At 39.1% G+C, this 18,025-nt stretch overlaps 1 protein-coding gene across 4 annotated transcripts in view; it reads right to left on the bottom strand.

The window, feature by feature from the left end:
- fbln2 (fibulin 2) overlaps positions 1-18,025 on the bottom strand; it is a 254,081-nt gene that overhangs the window by 59,743 nt on the left and 176,313 nt on the right. For all 4 annotated transcript variants that reach the window (XM_072280371.1, XM_072280369.1, XM_072280372.1 and 1 more), the window contains 4 exons: positions 10,311-10,445; positions 7,625-7,762; positions 1,939-2,082; positions 1,598-1,726 (listed from right to left, as the gene is read on the bottom strand). In XM_072280371.1, the coding sequence (XP_072136472.1) occupies positions 1,598-1,726; positions 1,939-2,082; positions 7,625-7,762; positions 10,311-10,445 (546 nt within the window). The remainder of the gene's footprint in view (positions 1-1,597; positions 1,727-1,938; positions 2,083-7,624; positions 7,763-10,310; positions 10,446-18,025) is intronic.

Here is an 18,025-nt window from a genome sequence, read left to right as displayed (position 1 = left end):
GAGGTTCCAATAATTCTGCTCATTTGCAGGTATCTGAGATGTCCCTAAATATCTTTTGGCTACAATAGATATAATAGGCACATTTTGAAGGGCTCTGAATGATTTTGGAACTGGCTGCTGTGTCACAACAGAATTTGAAAATGATTTTCTGTATGTATTAAAAGATGTTTCCCACCACTTAAAATCAAATTACCTCAAAGGAAGTGACCTAATATAAAATATTATTCATTGTATTAAACTTCATCAAACATAATTAACTATTGAATCACTCTTAAATATATCAAAGAATAATTCTTAAAACCTAGTTCCTTAAGGTTGCTATGGCTTGTGGTGACAGTAGGGATAAGGTCCCAATGCAACCAAGTTCCGATCTTGGCATTCATTTGTGGCTTAGCTACAAAGTCCAGCGAAACCTTTTCTCCTGCAGGTGCAGGGGCATAGGTGGGATACTGGCGCCTTAAAACCAGTCGCTTCGGGCAGATGGGGCTCGTCAGCCAGGTTGGCAGCTCATCTAGAAGGAAAACTCTGATCTCAAACCTCCACTGCCTTGCAGTTATACCCAATCATGAGGAAGGCTTTGGGAGTAAACCCCGAGGAAAAATCTTGAGCTGGAGTCCCAAAGGCACTCCTATGTTGAGGTCAATGCTGACTGCCAACTCCTAGTGCCAAACTGTATCAGCTGCTGCCGTTCCTTTGGGTTCATCAGCTGCATGGAGAGGAGGAGATTCCTACATGGGCAACAGCTTGCTCTCCATACTGTACTGCATTGGTTTGCGTATCTAGACAGCTAGGACACGACTTCCATTGCCAACCCCAGCCAAAAGATGACTTCAAGATTCTTAACGCCATTGCCTTTTCTAAATTTTAAAATGGTTGTCCACCTGCATTTGCCTATAACCAGATTTTGATTAGTGATGTGCATAATGAGTAGAAGTGGAGTCTTGGGAGAGGAAAACACACTGCACGAGTAGGATGGAGATAATGGAGTTGAAACAGGTACCCCACCATCATCTCATCTATATATACAGCTGTCAGATACAAGAGCAGAAGTTCCGGCAATGCATTGAATTGATTCATGTACTGAAGCTCAATCATTCTCCTGTGTCCCAGCACAGAGCCAAGTTATCATATCACATTGCTAACATGTGGTATTATAAGCCAACACCAACACACTTATTTATTGTGCTCTATTAGGAATAGATCATCAGCATCCATGTGAACAGTTTATACAAAAGCTGGCGCTGCACTCGAACTGGCCAAACTGCTGAAGCTTTCTGTTATTAAATGTTTTCCCTACTATGTTACACTGCAGTGCTGGCACTCTGCCAAGAGCGGCCAACAGCAGAACCTACAAGGTTCATTTTATTTCCTTTCAGAAATACCTCCTGCAATTCATGATTCCTAATTGCAGGCTTTAGATGGGGCCTTGTGGAAATTTCTTCAACAATAGGGGGTGAGAAATTATTACCATTCCAAATGACAGCTATTTATAACAAGAATGTGTGAAAATCATGCATAGTGTTATGAAAATTGAATTATCTTCGTACATTTGTATTTGTTAAAAAAAATTAAATGTTAACAGTGATAATTTACATACCAGTGCATGTTCTGCTCAGGGAATTGTACTGATAGCCACTTTTACAATCACAGCGATAGCTCCCAGGTATGTTCTGACAGACCTGTCCTTCACCACAGCGATGCACTCCATTCTGGCATTCATCAATGTCTGTGCAAACAAAGGATTACAGGGTTCACTAAAGTGGAAACACTAATTGCACTACCAACCCTCCTCCCAGAGCAGCAGTAAAATGCATGTTCAAATTTATAAAGCAGTTTGTCTACACATTTCAGTGATATGAGAAAAAAGATTTTTTATACCTAAAATGTAAAATTGAAATAGCGACTATTTAGATTCATAGTATCATAAAATGTTCTTACCAATGCACTGAGAACCATCAGTACTAGCATGGTATCCCCTTCCACAAGTGATGAAATTTCTTTGGCAGGTGTAAGACCCAACGGTGTTAATGCATTTGAACCCAGGCTTACAAGCCTGAGTTAGTGTAGTGCATTCATTAATGTCTAAAATGAAAATTCATTAAAAAAATTAATCTTTTTGTCCTAAATTACTTACCCCTCGAATACAAAAATGAGTTCACTAACCTTAAAATCGTTTAGTGAAAGGTTGAGCAGACTCTCAATAGATGTTCAAATATCAGCTGTTGTAAAACTGATTTCATTATAATACATTTCTAACAGCAAATTTAAATTTTGCTTTTCTTACAAATTGATATCTGCATGGTCATTTGGTTTCCGATTTGCTATAACTTTATAATAGGACCATAAGCCCATAGGAGCAGAATTAGGCCATTCAACCCAACGAGTCTACTCCACCATTCCATCATGGCTGATTTGCTATCCCTTTCAACCGCATTCTTCTGCCTTCTCCCCATACTCTTGACAAGCTTACTAATCAAGAATCTATTAACCTCCACTTTAACTATACCCAATGACTTGGCCTCCACAGCCATCTGTGGCAATTCACTAATTTGCCACCCCCTGGCTATAGAAATTCCTCCTCTTCTCTTTTGTAAAGAGATGTCCTTCTGTGCCCTCTGGTCCTAAACTCCCCCAATCTAGGCACCATCCCCTCCATATCCAATCTATCTGGGCCTTTCAATATTCAATAGGTTTCAATGAGATCACCCCTTATTCCTCTAAACTAGTGAGTGTAGGCTCAGAGCCATCAAACACTCCTCGTATGTTAAACCTTTCATTCACAGGATCATTTTCATGAATTTCTGCTAGAACAGGGTTTCCCAACCTTTTTTATGCCATGGACCCCTATCGTTAACAGAGATATCATTAATGGACGCCAGATTGGAAACCTCTGCTCTAGACAATCTTAGATAAGGGGCACAAAACCGCTCACAATACCAAATGTTGTCTGAACAATACCTGATCAGCATTATGTCCTTGTTTTCATATTCTAGTCCTCTTGAAGTAATGCTAACATTGCATTTGCTTTCCTTACCACTGACTTAACCTGCAAGTTAACTTTTAGAGAATATTGCATGAGGACTCACAAGTTCCTTTGCACTTCAGATTTCTGAATTTCCTCCCCTTTAGAAAATAGTCTATGCCTTTATACCGTCCTCCAAAGCACAGGACCATTTACTTCCCTACACTATATTCCACTTCTTTGCTCATTCTCCTGATCTTTAGACTCCCTGCTTCCTTGACATTACTTTCCCTTCTACCTATCTTTGTATCACCTGCAAACTTGGCCACAAAGGTGTCAATTCTGTCATCCAAATCTTTGACATACCACATGAAGAGAAGCAGTCCCAACCCTGAACCCTGCGGAACACCAGCAGCCAAACAGAGAGGGTCCCCTTTATTCCCACTCTTTGTCTCCAGGTCAGTCAGTCAATTTTCTATCCATGCTAGTACCTTTCCTGTAATACTATGTGCTCTTATCTTTTTAGCAGCTTCATGTGCAGAACCTTGTCAAAGGCCTTCTGAAAATCTAAATAAGCATCATCCACTGACTGTTCTTTGTCTATCCTGCCTGTTATTTCATCAATGAATTCCAACAAATTTGTCAGGCAAGGTTTCCCTTTAATGAAAGCATGCTGACTTCAGCCTATTTGATCATGTGCTTCCAAGTATCCAAAACCTCATTCTTAATAAGGGACTCCAACATCTTCCCAACCTCTGAAGTCAAGATAACTGGCCTATAATTTCCTGTCTTTTGCCTCCCTCACTTCTTAATGAGTGGTATGACATTTGCAATTTTTCCATCACCTGGGAGCATTGTAGAATCTAGTGATTCTTGAAAGATCATTACTAAAGCTTCCACATTCACTTCAGCTACATCTTTCAGAACCCTGGGTTGTAGTCCATCTGGTCCAGGTGACCTATCTGCTTTCAGAAATTTCACCTTCCCAAGCATCTTCTCAGTAATTGCAACTACACTAACTTCTGAGCCCCAATACGCTCAAATTTCTGGCATACTGCTGGTGCTTTGCACAGTGATGACTGACACTAAATACTTACTAAGTTCATCTGCCATTTCTTTGTCCCCATTACCAAGTCTCCAGCATCATTTTCCAGTGGTCTCTCCTTTACTCTTTATACAGTATATCTGAAAAGCTTTGGTATCCTCTTTTATTTTATTAGCTAGCTTAACATTCATATTTCATCTTTTTTCTCCTTATTGCTTTTTTAGTTGTCTTCTGTAGGTTCGTAAAAGCTTCTCAATCCTCTAGCTTCCCACTATTTTTTGCTATAATATATGCCCTCACTTTTGTTTTCATGCTGTCTTTGACTTCCCTTGTCAGCCACAGTGGCTTCATCTTTCTTGTAGAATCTTTGGGATGCACATGTATTTATCCTGCACCTTCAGAGTTGCTCCCAGTAAGTCCAGCCACTGCTGTTCTGCTGTCATCCCTGATAGTGTTTTTATTTAAGTTTTGGTTTTATTTTAGTTTCATCGCTCTAGATCACATAACACAATTTATCATTGAGCGCTAATGCTAAGAATGAAGCCATCAAAGTCAATAACTACATTGTAAGTGCTATTCTCCAGGCTGGGCAATGCAGTACAAGACATTATGGTTTAAAATCCATTGTCAATGAGTGGCAAGCCAACAAATAATCTTTTTTCAAATATCTGCCAAAACAAAATTCTATTTCATATGACGTCCAACTCAACAGGACAGCATTCATATGCTTAACACTAAGACCTTTACTCTAGTGTTTACATTCTTGTATTCATTATAGAAAATATGTAGTTTTAAACTCTGACATAATCTCATACACATAAATGTTCTGCCAAACAATAGAACTTCTCGGCCCACTGACAATTAAGTTCTCTCCAAAATTTTGATTATTTTTGGAAAAGTAGATGTAATACATGTGTAAAAAAGTGGACATACCTCATATTAGTTATTATTATTTCAGCAAAGTTGTATAAATGGACAAAATATGTGAGTTACTCCATGGTCTGCCTGCTATTTAATGCGGTAGAATCTAGCTGCGATCATGCATGTGCGTTTCTGATGGTTAAAAGCTTCACAGCATGAATGAAGTAAATAGTTAAAGGCATAATGTAGCTTCACCTGCTACACATTTCATTCAAAAGTATTAGCATGCAATTAAAAACAGATATTTGGCCAAATCCTTTTTCTCCACAAGTACCAACTGATGCTGAGGGAATGTTATGATTCAGAAAGTGCCTGAAAAAAAGGCATCAAAACTCTCAAGAACTCTGCATGAACAACAACTATGGATTTTTTTTTAGCAGTCGATGACCTACTCACAGCAGATCAACACAACTGTTTCCTACTTTATGCATCAAAGTACAGCCTGACAGAAAGCCACCCAGACAATGGAAAGTAGACTTGTTACAAATAATTCAGAAAAAGTGTAGCTCCGGTGGTTGGTAAGTTGGGTTAAGTCATTCTCCGATCTTGGCAAATGGACTGGGCATCAGTGAAAGTTATGGCGCAACCAAACATGCAGGATGCAAGAAAATTCCTAGAAGTGTGGTTTTCCTCGATCAATTCTGTAAACAAACACGTAAACCTCGATCCTATTTATGAGCCAACACGGGCAAAATTTGAGACCACAACGCACAAAGTTCACCACACAACCAATCAGTGATGAGATTTCCTTCCCACTTCACAACTGAGTTTCCAAAATGGGGTGCAATCAGCTGACTGATATGTATATAAAGACCAAGCATTCGGAGGACACACCACAATTAACAGCACACTGATGACGTCTCCTCGTATGGTGATGAAACATTTGCAAGTGAATTGCCAAGATTGGAGAACAACTCAACCCAAACAGGCTTGTTAAACCGCATCACTTTCTGCACCTTGAATAGAATAGCCAAATACACGATCCTTCCCTCCAAGTCAACACATGCTGAATGCCCACCCTCCCGACCAAACACAGAACGAAAGTAGCCCGCTGTTGTGAAATGAAAATATGCATAACATTGCTCAGAATTTGACTAGAAGATTTAACTGATTAACTCAGATTTCCTTTCATTAATAATAGTAATGTTTTTTTCTATGCTCTAAAAATAATTTCAGAATTTGTTTTAAACTTTGAGCTTTCATCATCTTTCTGAAGTAATTGCACACGTTTTCATGGCAAGCATGTGCTATTAGTAAGAATAATCCCCTGTATGTGATAGATGTCATTCCGAGATAGCTTCATAAACTCTTTTGTTTTGGTCATGCCCTTTATTAAAGAAATATTGAGACAATATATTTGATATTATTTCAACTGTTTTTTATATTGATCTACATCCTCATCATATTACTGCCATCTTTGGTTTACCAATGATAGAACAACGTCATCTGACCTCCTCAGCTTGTCGGATGATTGCTTTTGTTACTCTAATGGCTATACTATTGAATTGGAAAGAGATTAATCCTCCAAATGCATTTCATTGGTTTTCTCAAACTATGTCTTGTTTAAACTTATAAAAAATTGGAAGTGTCATTTATGACCCATCTATTAAATTTGATGAGATTTGGAGACCATTTATTCAATATTTTCACATGATGTAATCTGACCCTTTCCAATTCTATTTTGTTACTTCAATATACGGGGAGAGGAGCGGAAGTAGTGACACTATTGGTTTTATCTGAGATATCATAATAGCCCATTCTTTTTCTTTTTTTTCTCTTTAGATTTCTGAGATTAGTTTTTTTTTCTAATGGGATTTTTTTTTCTTTTATATTTTTGTATTTTCACGTATGTTTTTTTATATTTTATTGGTAATTTTGTGAGATTTTGGGAGGCTTATTAAGTATGCGCTATTTAAGTTTATACTTGTATAAACTAATTATTATCAATATAATCCAAATTGCTCTGTACTTATTTTTGTAATGTTTATGATGTTGAAATTAATAAAAAGATTGAAAAAAAAAAGAATAATCCACCCAAACATAGTAGGCAAAGTCCTCCATTGTCAAACTAGGCCTAAAATCAGCTACAAAGGCTTGTACATATTCTGAATGTTTCAGCCTTTTCATTGACAAATTTATCGGAGCAAGAGACATACAGTAAGTCAATTTCCAGAGCGCTACGCCTCAGTAAGATGGCATACTACTATTGCTTTGAAGAATTTGTTTCCCAATCAAATATGGGTTTTAAAAATATAATTTTTGTGAAAGGATTATCTGATATTAAATCCTACACCTAGGAAGAACAGTGGAGATGTGCGTAACCTTTCCATTCAATTAAAGTACAGTATTGAGCTTTTAAAAATTAAAACAAGATGAGTAAATATTCTGCAAGAAAGAATTCCAGAAGCATTTATTCACCAAGCTAAAAATCTGAAGAGAAAGAGTCCTATGAGGTCATGAGAATAAACAGCTCTCCTCTGTCCTGCTTCAGTGTAATTTCCCAATTCAATTTTTTAAGAAAGCACAGATTCAGAAATTGTACACAGAGGGTCAGCAGAACCCTGTGCTCCGGGATTTATGTTAACGACCTATATAGATGCACAATGCCTTGATATAAGCATTGATTCAATATTTCATTAATCTCATTTTTTTTTCATAATATTCCTTTTAAAAGCTGTTGTTAGAAAGTCAATTACCATGGCAGTTCCCTTGTGAGTCCTGCAGAAATCCCTCAGGGCACTGCACTTTTGAAAGACAACGAAATGACCCTGGAGTGTTCTGACATTCGTAATTGACTGCGCAGTTATGATTGCCTCGCTCACATTCATTGATATCTGAAAATGGTAAAAGAGAGCATCAGCATCCACTGCTCCGCGGCACGCTGACCACGAAGAGAAGCACTCCATATTATCTAATTCATCAGGCGGAGGGATACGAGCTGCAGAATTACTCACTCCTAGCAGAGCATGGCTTTACACAAGCACTGAAAGTAGCTCAGAGACAATTTACCTTCTTCAGAAAAAGCACAGAATCACGATGGATTTTTACAGCTAAAAGTTCTTCGGACTTGAGTTCATTTACTATCTTCCATATTCATAGGCAATCTATATTAGCTGGTTGATATTTTCCCTATTATACATTTCTACCTCTAGCAAATATAGGGAACTTTGCAATTTTAAGCATAGTAATCAAATTGACTATGTTATAGGTAGCAGACTTTTGTGAGGATCATCAGTTATGACCACCACCCTCAGCCCTACGCCACAGAACAATGACCTAATCCTATTCCAGCTCTGTCAATTGTCAACACACACAAAATATTGGAGGGACTCAGCAGGCCAGGGAGCATCTGTGGAAAAGACTACGGTCGACGTTTTGGGCTGAAACCCTCCAGCAGGGGCACCAATCCTGCTGAAGGGTTTCAGCCCAAAACGTCAAGTGTATTCTTTCCCATTGATGCCGCCTGCCTGCTGAGTTCCTCCAGCATTTTGTGTGCACAGTTTGGACTTCCAACATCTGCAGATTTTCTCCTGTCTGCCAATTGTCAATTGGTTTTGTAGTTAGGCTATCCAACCACAAGGAGGAGCAAGCATCCTATTTTGAAGGTAAATGTGACTACAGGGCATCTTGTTAGGGTAATTACTGCCAGTAGAATTGGGATACTGGTTTAAGTAAAATCATTAAACATGTTTCCGGCTGACTGTTGATTATGGAGTATGGAATATAGGTGACCAAACTAGGGAATTTAATACTCTGCAACATTACTTTGCTGCTGCATTAAATATTATATTATGCTTGATGACATACAGCACAATGTTCCTGCATGAGCTTAGGCTGAAAAGCTCACACATATCTCTTTATTTTTACAGTTAATTTCAATAAACTTAAGTGCCCACCATTATGTCAGTCCCAAGCTGCCAAGGGGATAACCCTGGGAAATTAGGCAAAACCTTGTTATCACATGGGAAGAATTCTAACTTCTCCCATGGAGCAGAAATGTAGCAGGAAGCAGTTAAAATCTCAGGGACCCCCATTCCCAACAATTCTGGTTTTATCACCACTGACCATCGGCTGAAACTTCCACCAGGCTCAGGTATTTATCTCAGTCAAGATCCTGTGGAGTCAATAAGGACCAAGCTGGAATTTTGCTTAAATCCTTCACAGGGAAGTTTCTCCCACCAGATTCTTAATTCAGGATCTGATAGGCAATACTAACATTCAGGTTACTAACTGCCTGGAAGAAGACAGACATTCAGGAAAATACAAATAAAATTCCTGTGCAGTCTGGACCCAAGACCCTTGAGAAAATCAGCCTACAGTCATTGTAGTATTATCTTCATATATGATGAGAAGTCCTCAATGTGATATGCTAACTCTGTTTCTCACTCCACAGATGCTGCTAGTCCTGCTAAGTACCTCCAACCTTTTCTGTTTTCTATTTCATATTTTCATAATGCCCTAACAGATTTCAGGTCCCCGAGCATCTCCTGCATAGTCCGTTTTGGCAAGATTCCATCACTTAGATGATTATTGGCATTTGTTTGATAGGGACAGCAGGGCTGGAATTACTCTGCCTTTTTGTGGAGAGGACACACTAAACATATTATTCGGGAAACATCAGTATTGCAGGTGATCTGGGATGTATTAGCTGGCTGTGGGGCTAGATCTGGAGTTAGAGCGGAGATATCTTAGGGCCAGGAAGCTCAGTGGTGCCTACTATATTCAGCCTTCATCTGATGTCCCAGGGAGTGAATGAAAGTGTGCTGGTGAGGCTCTCAGTATGGGGCTTATGTGAATGATGCACTTGGTACCTAGGTTAAAAAGAGGCGAAGAAACATGTAAATAAGATTGTGGCAAAAGGTCACACCCCCTCAGAACTACCCATCTTTGAGCTGCTAGATCTGTTCTTTTTATTGGAGTTGGAAGAATGCCAGTGAGAGACTGCACCAGAGAGGATGGACGTCCTCAATGATTAAGATAGGACTTGCTCGGATGAACTAGAGTGTAGAGACTATTCCTATGAAGGCTATCACAGAGAAAACCAGAAACTGCAAGCCCAGTCTAGCAGCCATAGCTTTAGTCAACTCAATCAAATAATGTAATCATCAAACTAGTCATGGGCATGGGCATTACAATACTCAGGTGATTAGTACTTCTTGCTTCTGGTCCCCAGTAAATATGGTAGGAAGATAATAACCTTTAACTCAATTCAAATCCAGTTTAAGGTTATTATTTATTAGGATTAATCTGGATAATTTCATCCAGGATTCAGGATTAATAGTTCATGCAGTACCAACAATAGGGAATATGTATTTGGAAAGAATATGTAAAGTCACAGATCAAGAAAATCGAGTATTAAAGTACTTCGTATATATTTCAAACCTTGACAATAATCGTCCATTTTCTCAAAGCCTGGTCCACAAGTAATCATCTTCTGACATTTAAAGGATCCCATTGTATTTATACATATTTCTCCAAAACTGCACGTCTGGGAGTCAGTTAAACACTCATTGATATCTGCAGAAAAACATTATAGTATATTGTTATCACATTGTCAAGATATTGAATTTTAAATCTGCCACATAAATCAATGAGAAACAAATGTGAAACTCGCCAATCAGAAGTATGTCCTGATATGCTGAAATTATGTACAAAATATGTATCAAAGCCACAAAAACAAGATACTGGAACTCCGAAAGAAAAATTTTGACATTTCATATAAATATATTATTGAAATCTATTCCAAAGTATGATAACTCGGTTTCTTTCTCCACAGATGCTGCTGACTTGTTCAGTATCTGCAGATTTCTCCGCTTTTGTTACTGAATCCACAAATCCTAAACAGAATTCTTAAAATCCAACGTGGAAATTATTCAAAATGGACACACACAAAATTCTGGAGGAACTCAGCAGAATCGAGAGAAAATACTTTATACTTTGTTGTCGCCAAACAATTGATACTAGAACGTACAATCATCACAGCGATATTTGATTCTGTGCTTCCCGCTCCCTGGAGTACAAATCGATAGTAAGTATTAAAAATTTAAATTATAAATCATAAATAGAAAATAGAAAAATGGAAGTAAGGTAGTGCAAAAAAACCGAGAGGCAGGTCCGGATATTTGGAGGGTACGACCCAGATCCGTTCGGCAGTCTTATCACAGTTGGAAAGAAGCCGTTCCCAAATCTGGCCGTACAAGTCTTCAAGCTCCTGAGTCTTCTCCCGGAGGGAAGTGGGACAAAAAGTGTGTTGGCTGGGTGGATCGTGTCCTTGATTATCCTGGCAGCACTGCTCCGACAGTGTGCGTTGTAAAATTTGCAGATACTAGCAATCATGAAGGTCCAGATGAATGGTCTCAGCCCAAAACATCAACTGTTCGCTCTTTTCCGTGAATGCTGCCTGGCCTGCTGAGTTCCCGCTGAAAGCTGTGTGTGTTGCATTGGATTTCCAGAATCTGCTGATTTCCTTGTATTTGTTATTCAAAAGAGAGCTAGTCTACAGTGTGGGAAAACAGATGGTCACTGCATTTCCTGGAATCCTCACTCAATCCTGATGATATTGTCCTAAATATTATGGAATTAAATAACTTAAACAGAACGGTGCAGAATAATTCATGGTGTGAGTACTAAATGTCTTTCAGTGCTTGCAAGTTTGTTAAGAACGAAAGATGACTTGAACAAACTATTGCCATCTGCAAGAACGGATCTGCCACTCCCATGCAATTTCTCGCAGAGATTTCCAAAAGCCCATGAGAATAAAGTGAACATTTCACGATTTGGAAACTTTGGTTTTAAAAAATGTGTTGTTCTGGGCAATGGATTAAGGGTTAGTATGGGAATTATATTTTTGGCTGACTGGTAAACTTGATAAACTGTTTCCTAGTGTTTTGAATTATCTAACATATGAGAAGAGATGAAACTTTCTAGGTGGGAGAGCAGTCAAAATTTATTTATCTATTGATTCAGAAATATCTTCACCATGATGAACTTGTGCTGTAATCAGTGAATGATAGACACACTCAGAACAGGCAGCGCCCACAAAAGACTGGACAACATTTAACATTACCTCTGTGTCTCTGTACATTGATGTTACCTGACCTACTGAGATTTTCTGGTATTTTCTATTTTTAATTCAGATTTCCGGCAACAACTGTTCTTTTAGATTTTCGGATCAAAAGTACAGTAGTGACCATCTCATACAATTTCTAGCTATGTAAATAATGATGCATTTTAATGACAGCATTTCAAACACATGATGCAATAGAAGAAACAATCTCAGTGTTAAGGCGAATCGAAGTGACAGGTCCAAATTCACAACAGTCAGGACGGTGTGTGAGAATGTAGCCAAAATCAGACATTATGGGCAACTTTCAGCTAAAAAAAATGCCAGAAATAAATTTGCTCATCCAATTTCTAGGAAACAGTCTGCCTAGAGTTCCATTTATGGTGCTACATCTCCATGATATTGACTTTATATCATAATTATTACGTTATAATATTTTTATATTTTATTTTTTTAAACAGAAAGTGGTGAATCTGTGGAATTCATTGCCGCAGGTGGCTGTGGAGGCCAAGTCATGGGTATATTTAAGGCAGAGACTGATAGATTCTTGATTAGTCAGGACATGAAGGGTTACGGGGAGAAGGCAGGAGACTGGGGCTGAGACGGAAAATGATCAGCCATGATAAAATGACAGAGCAAACTTGATGGGCCAAATGGCCTAATTCTGCTCCTATGTCTTATGGAGTTAAAATTTCTTTTGCACGTGTATTCACCTTGTGCTTTGGTTCCACACGATGCCTGTTGTGCCTCAGAACACGCGCATGTTATTTTTGTGTGCATGCACCTGGAAGGAACGCCCAAGCAGTTGCTCTAACTTACATATTAGATTCAGTCAAAAATAACCAGGCAGAGATAAGGAAGGAATGTAACGTTTTTAAATGAATATATGTGTGAATGTGAAGAATGCATCAGTCAGAATGGACCCAGTAAGCAGCCATCTGGTATTAAGATCCCTTCGGGCTGTTTACAGAGCAACCTCAAATAATCCAATGATAATGAGCTTGAGGGTATGCAGACTGTTGATTAGGTTACAGTGTTAAACATTAGTGCTCGTCTGACAAAGGAAGGCAGAAAATATAACATGGAAGGAAATAAATATTCAATCACTGGTCTTTTGTTTGAAACACAAGCGGGCAAAACCAAAAAGGTTAATATTGACATGTTTACCTATCACAGTCAAGTGTCTAATTCTTGTCCAGTAATCTGTGAAATGAAGAAGCGTGGGTCCCAATTTTCTACGTGGCTGATAACAAATGCATGTTTCTGAAAATGCTTTCTGTTATGATTAATTTGTTATTTTTAACCGACCTTGTGTTACACAGAAAGCTGCAAGTTATTTCATAGAACAATAAGCTAATAATGGAGCACAAGTTTCTCATCCTGCTGCTGAAACAACCACAGAATTAGTTACTTCATTGCAGCATGGCTTGCTTAAGGAACACAAAACAAAAAAAAATTGTAGCTTGCTGTTGCTGAACTCAGCTGAGATGAATTTAAAATGCAGAGGCAAATGAACCCCTTCACAGTTCCTTTGTGAAGGAATCTGCTGCAATGCCAGATTGATTAAAACCAGATGGGTGGCCAGAGTACTGTGATTTCCGTACCCGTGTGGATGCAGCCATTTCACCACAGGGACCGTAACTCGGAGAAACTCTCAACTCCTATAAATGAAGTCAATGCATCTCATTGGCAACCCAGTTAAAACATTTTCCTGTACCGAGTATAAGCCCACAGAATACTGCTTCTACTGCAAAATGTAAATCCAAAACTCGAATCGGCAAAAGCCACACACAGCGTCTCAGTTCCTTACTCAAGTTCCAAATACATTTGATTCCTGTTTAGTAATGGGTGAAATAATGAATCATTGGTCCTTGTTCTGCATATGGTCGGCATTTCTGAACCCCATCTGGTATTAATCAACCGGGAGTTACAGCAATGTTAGAAATTCATTCTTTTACAGAAGTACTTGTGAGGAGATAGTCATGCACTTTACTAATAGGCTGCAGTTCAATCTATATGTGATCAAGGTCATAAGCTTTACCTTTATTTTTGTACAATTATTAGAGTAATTTTAGCATGTTTATAATCAATACAAATAATACAAATTCCTTTACTTGTAGTTAAATTAACCCATAGAAACATACAACACAGCGATGGACTCTTTTGGCCTTCCTTGACTATGTTGCCTAGCACCAGTACACTTATCAACATTCCTCTACTCATTCCCAACATAGGACCCTTGCTCCATGGCTTAAAAAAGATTGGGAGCCCCTGCTCTGCACTCATCCTATCAAAAAACATCTTAAAACTGTTGTAACTGTATCAGCCCCTACCACCTCCTCTGGCAGCTCTTTCCATATGTCCCTCATGCTCGGTGTGGAAAAACCTGTCCCTCAGCAATGTTTTAAATTCTCGTTAAGCCTGGCTCAGGACTCCCTGCACTGGGGAAAAAAAATCTCTACTTCTATCCTATCTATGCCTCTCATAATTTAATAAAACTTTATCAAGTCATCCCCCTCGGCCTTCTACATTCATTAAGAATAAACCCAGCCTATCCAATCTCTCTTTAAGAGTCTCCCCCTTGTGGTCAATCAATTCTGCAAGTAAATATTTATCAGTGAAACATGCATGAAGCTCTTCAAATGTATTTAAATGGCCACTGCACTTGCCAATTGATTCAGAGATAAATTCTGTGGTCTCATAAGTATAATACAAGTTGACTGATTAGTCAATCTTTTTAATTAAGCTTTGTAGGAAAAGGATTGAATAACTGAGTTCAAAAACAATCATTATACATTCATTATGTTATAATTTTAAGTTGTTTAGTCATACCATTCACTGAAATGCTTATCATAGAAAGAAAGAAGAGCAGATGAGGGACTTCACATTGTATCAGACATGATAAAACATTGTCGGGGGAAGGCATAATGTTCCATCGTGCAAAATTTTATTAGGAGTAGATGATATGGGATGGATTGTACAGCTGAGCAGCCAATGATTCCATCACCAACAACAGGTACAGTGTGGAGGTCAGCTCATTGGCTTCCTCCTGCAACGTGGGAGTCAGAAATAAATGGACCAGTGGGGGTGTCTGACACCAGCACTCAAATCTCCCATTCCAGTGTGGCAGGATCAGCATTGGGACCAGAGATGGAGTACAACAATGGAGCTGAGGGCAAGAAGCACTGAGTATCCAGCACCTCAGCTCCCTGGCTGGAGTAGCCAGCACAACGTAAATCATTTCAGTGGTATAGAAACATAACGTAGAAAAATATAAGTCCACAGCATGCTTCAGGTCCTTCAGCCCACAATGCTGTGGAACCACGTAACCTACTCCAGAAACTGCCTAGAATTTCCCTACTGCATAGCTCTCTATTTTTCTAAGTTCCCTGTACCCATCTAAGAGTCTCTTAAAAGACTCTATTGTATCTGCCTTTACTACCTTTGCTGGCAGTGCGTTCCACGCACCCAGCACTCTCTGTGTAAAAAAAAAACTTACCTCTGACATCCCCCTCATACCTACTTCCACCCACCTTAAAACTGTGCCCCCTCACATTAGCCATTTCAGCCCTGGGTAAAAGCCTCTGGCTGTCCACATGATCAATCCCTCTCATCATCTTATACATCTCTATCAGGTCACCCCTCATCCTCCATCACTCCAAGGAGAAAAGGCCAAGTTCACTCAACCTATTCTCATAAGACATGCTCCCCAATCCAGGCAACATCCTTGTAAATCTCCTCTATGCTCTCTCTCTATAACACCCACATCCTTCCTGTAATGAGGTGACCAGAACTGAACACAGTCCTCCAAGTAGGGTCTAACTAAGGTCTCATGTAAAAGGTGTCATCAAAATAAACTGAAAAGGCACCAAGAATACTAAATGGATCCCAGCACAATAAGATGGACTCTTGACCTCACAACCTACTCCAACGTGATCTTGCACCTTATTGATTACCTGTACTTTTTCTGTAACTGTCACATTTTAACCTGCACTATTATTTAGGGATACAGCACACACAAGCCTGCACAGCCCAATTACACCCCTGTGACCACTTAATTTACTAACCACACCTCTATGGAATGTAACCACTTAACATATTAACCACATCTCTATGAAATGTGACCAATTAACTTATTAACCACACCTCTATGAAATGTGACCAATTAACCTATTAACCACACCTCTGTGGAATATGACCAATTAACCTTTTAACCACACCTCTATGATATGTGACCAATTAACCATACCTCTATGAATTGTGACCAATTAACCTATTAACCATACCTCTATGGAATGTGGGAAGAAACCCAGTTGAATTTTATCTAACAACACACATTAAAGTTGCTGGTGAATGCAGCATGCCAGGCAGCATCTCTAGGAAGAGATACAGTTGACGTTTCAGGCCGAGACCCTTTGTCAGGACAATTTCTAACAGTTATTATTTTTTAAATGTATTTAAACCTTTTGGAATTAATTCTCAATGTCTCCAATCATTAGAGAAATTAGCAAGCAACTCCGAGCCATTAACCAGTGACCTGATGGCTGGTGCCTAGAGCCCAAGGTCTGTCAAATCAGTCCCAGTTGCTGCTCATGGATTCCGTGGTTTTCTGAGATAACCGTGGCAGTGAGGTTAAGGACAGCTGGACCTCTGGGAATACCATGAGAAAACCATGCGGGTCAAATATTATCTGGAGGAGACTGAGCATTAAGCCGTGTAAAGTATTCTCAGTCGATAGGACACTGAGGCACTTAAACCATTATCTGTAGTAGGTCTTACATTAGGTCATACACAGCAATACCAGGTTTCACAAGCTTAAAATGCCCAAAGGATTAATGTGAAGAGGTTATCAGGGTAAAATGTTTCTGATGCTAGAGTCCAAAAATGGAGACTACAAGTCCTTTAGCTGGATTGAGAAACAGAGCTTGCCAGTAAAAGTATCAAAGCAATCTCCAGTCTTCAGGAAAATGAAGCGAGAAAGGTCTTTTCTCTTCGGAGCCAAGGGGTCTGAGAGGTGACTTGATGGATGTGTACAGGAGACACTGATAGAGTGGACAGCCAGTGCCTTTAACCTAGGGAGGAAATGGCTAATACAAGAAGGGATGATTTTAAGGTGATTGGAGGAAAGCATAGGAGGGGGTTGTTTAAGATAGTTTTTTTGTTTTACACAGGAGTGGTGGGTGGTAGTGGCAGATGCATTAGGGACATTTACGAGATTCTTTGATAGGCACATGGATGAAAGAAAAATGGAGGGCTATGCGGGAAAGAAGCATTAGATTCATATTGGACTAGGTTAAAAGGTCACCGAAGGACCTGTGCTGTGCTGTACTGCTCTATGTTCTAAACTATAACACTGCCAGTGGCTAAAGAAACTAAGGAAAGCTTAATACAGCATCCTTAATTAGCACAGGCTGAGTGCAGCAGTAGGTGGTGAAAATTCAGGATAAGGAGAAAGGTATTTGGGAAACAGATGAGGATTGTTAAGGTTTGTAAGTTCAAAACCTTTAAACAAATTCAAAGGAAGACTCGGGAGTCCGAGAATGCGGGTCTAACTTCAGGTTTACTGTAAACGAGGTGTGCATGTATCATGTGGTAGCAAGAATATTTAGTCTATCTATATGAGTAATCATCGTGTGTGTATATATATATATATATATATATACACACACACACACACATATATATACACACACACACACACACACACACACATATATATACACACACACACACAAACACAAGATGATTACTCAAATACATATATTGACAGCGATCTATACTTCATTAGGAGTTTGAAGAGATTTGGTATGTCAACAAATGCAGTCAAAAACTTCTATAGATGTACACTGGAGAGCATTCTGACAGGCTGCATCACTGTCTGGTATGGGAGGGGCTACTGCACAGGACCGAAAGAAGCTGCAGAGGGTTGTAAATCTGGTCAGCTCCATCTTGGATACTAGCCTACAAAGTAGCCAGGACATCTTCAAAGAGCGGTGTCTCAGAAAGGCAGCGTCCATTATTAAAGACCTTTTCT

This window comes from Mobula birostris, chromosome 16, assembly GCF_030028105.1.
Source record: "Mobula birostris isolate sMobBir1 chromosome 16, sMobBir1.hap1, whole genome shotgun sequence".
Classification (NCBI taxonomy): domain Eukaryota; kingdom Metazoa; phylum Chordata; class Chondrichthyes; order Myliobatiformes; family Myliobatidae; genus Mobula; species Mobula birostris.
Note: the sequence above shows the minus strand (reverse complement) of the source record. Positions and strands in the feature narration are given on the sequence as shown.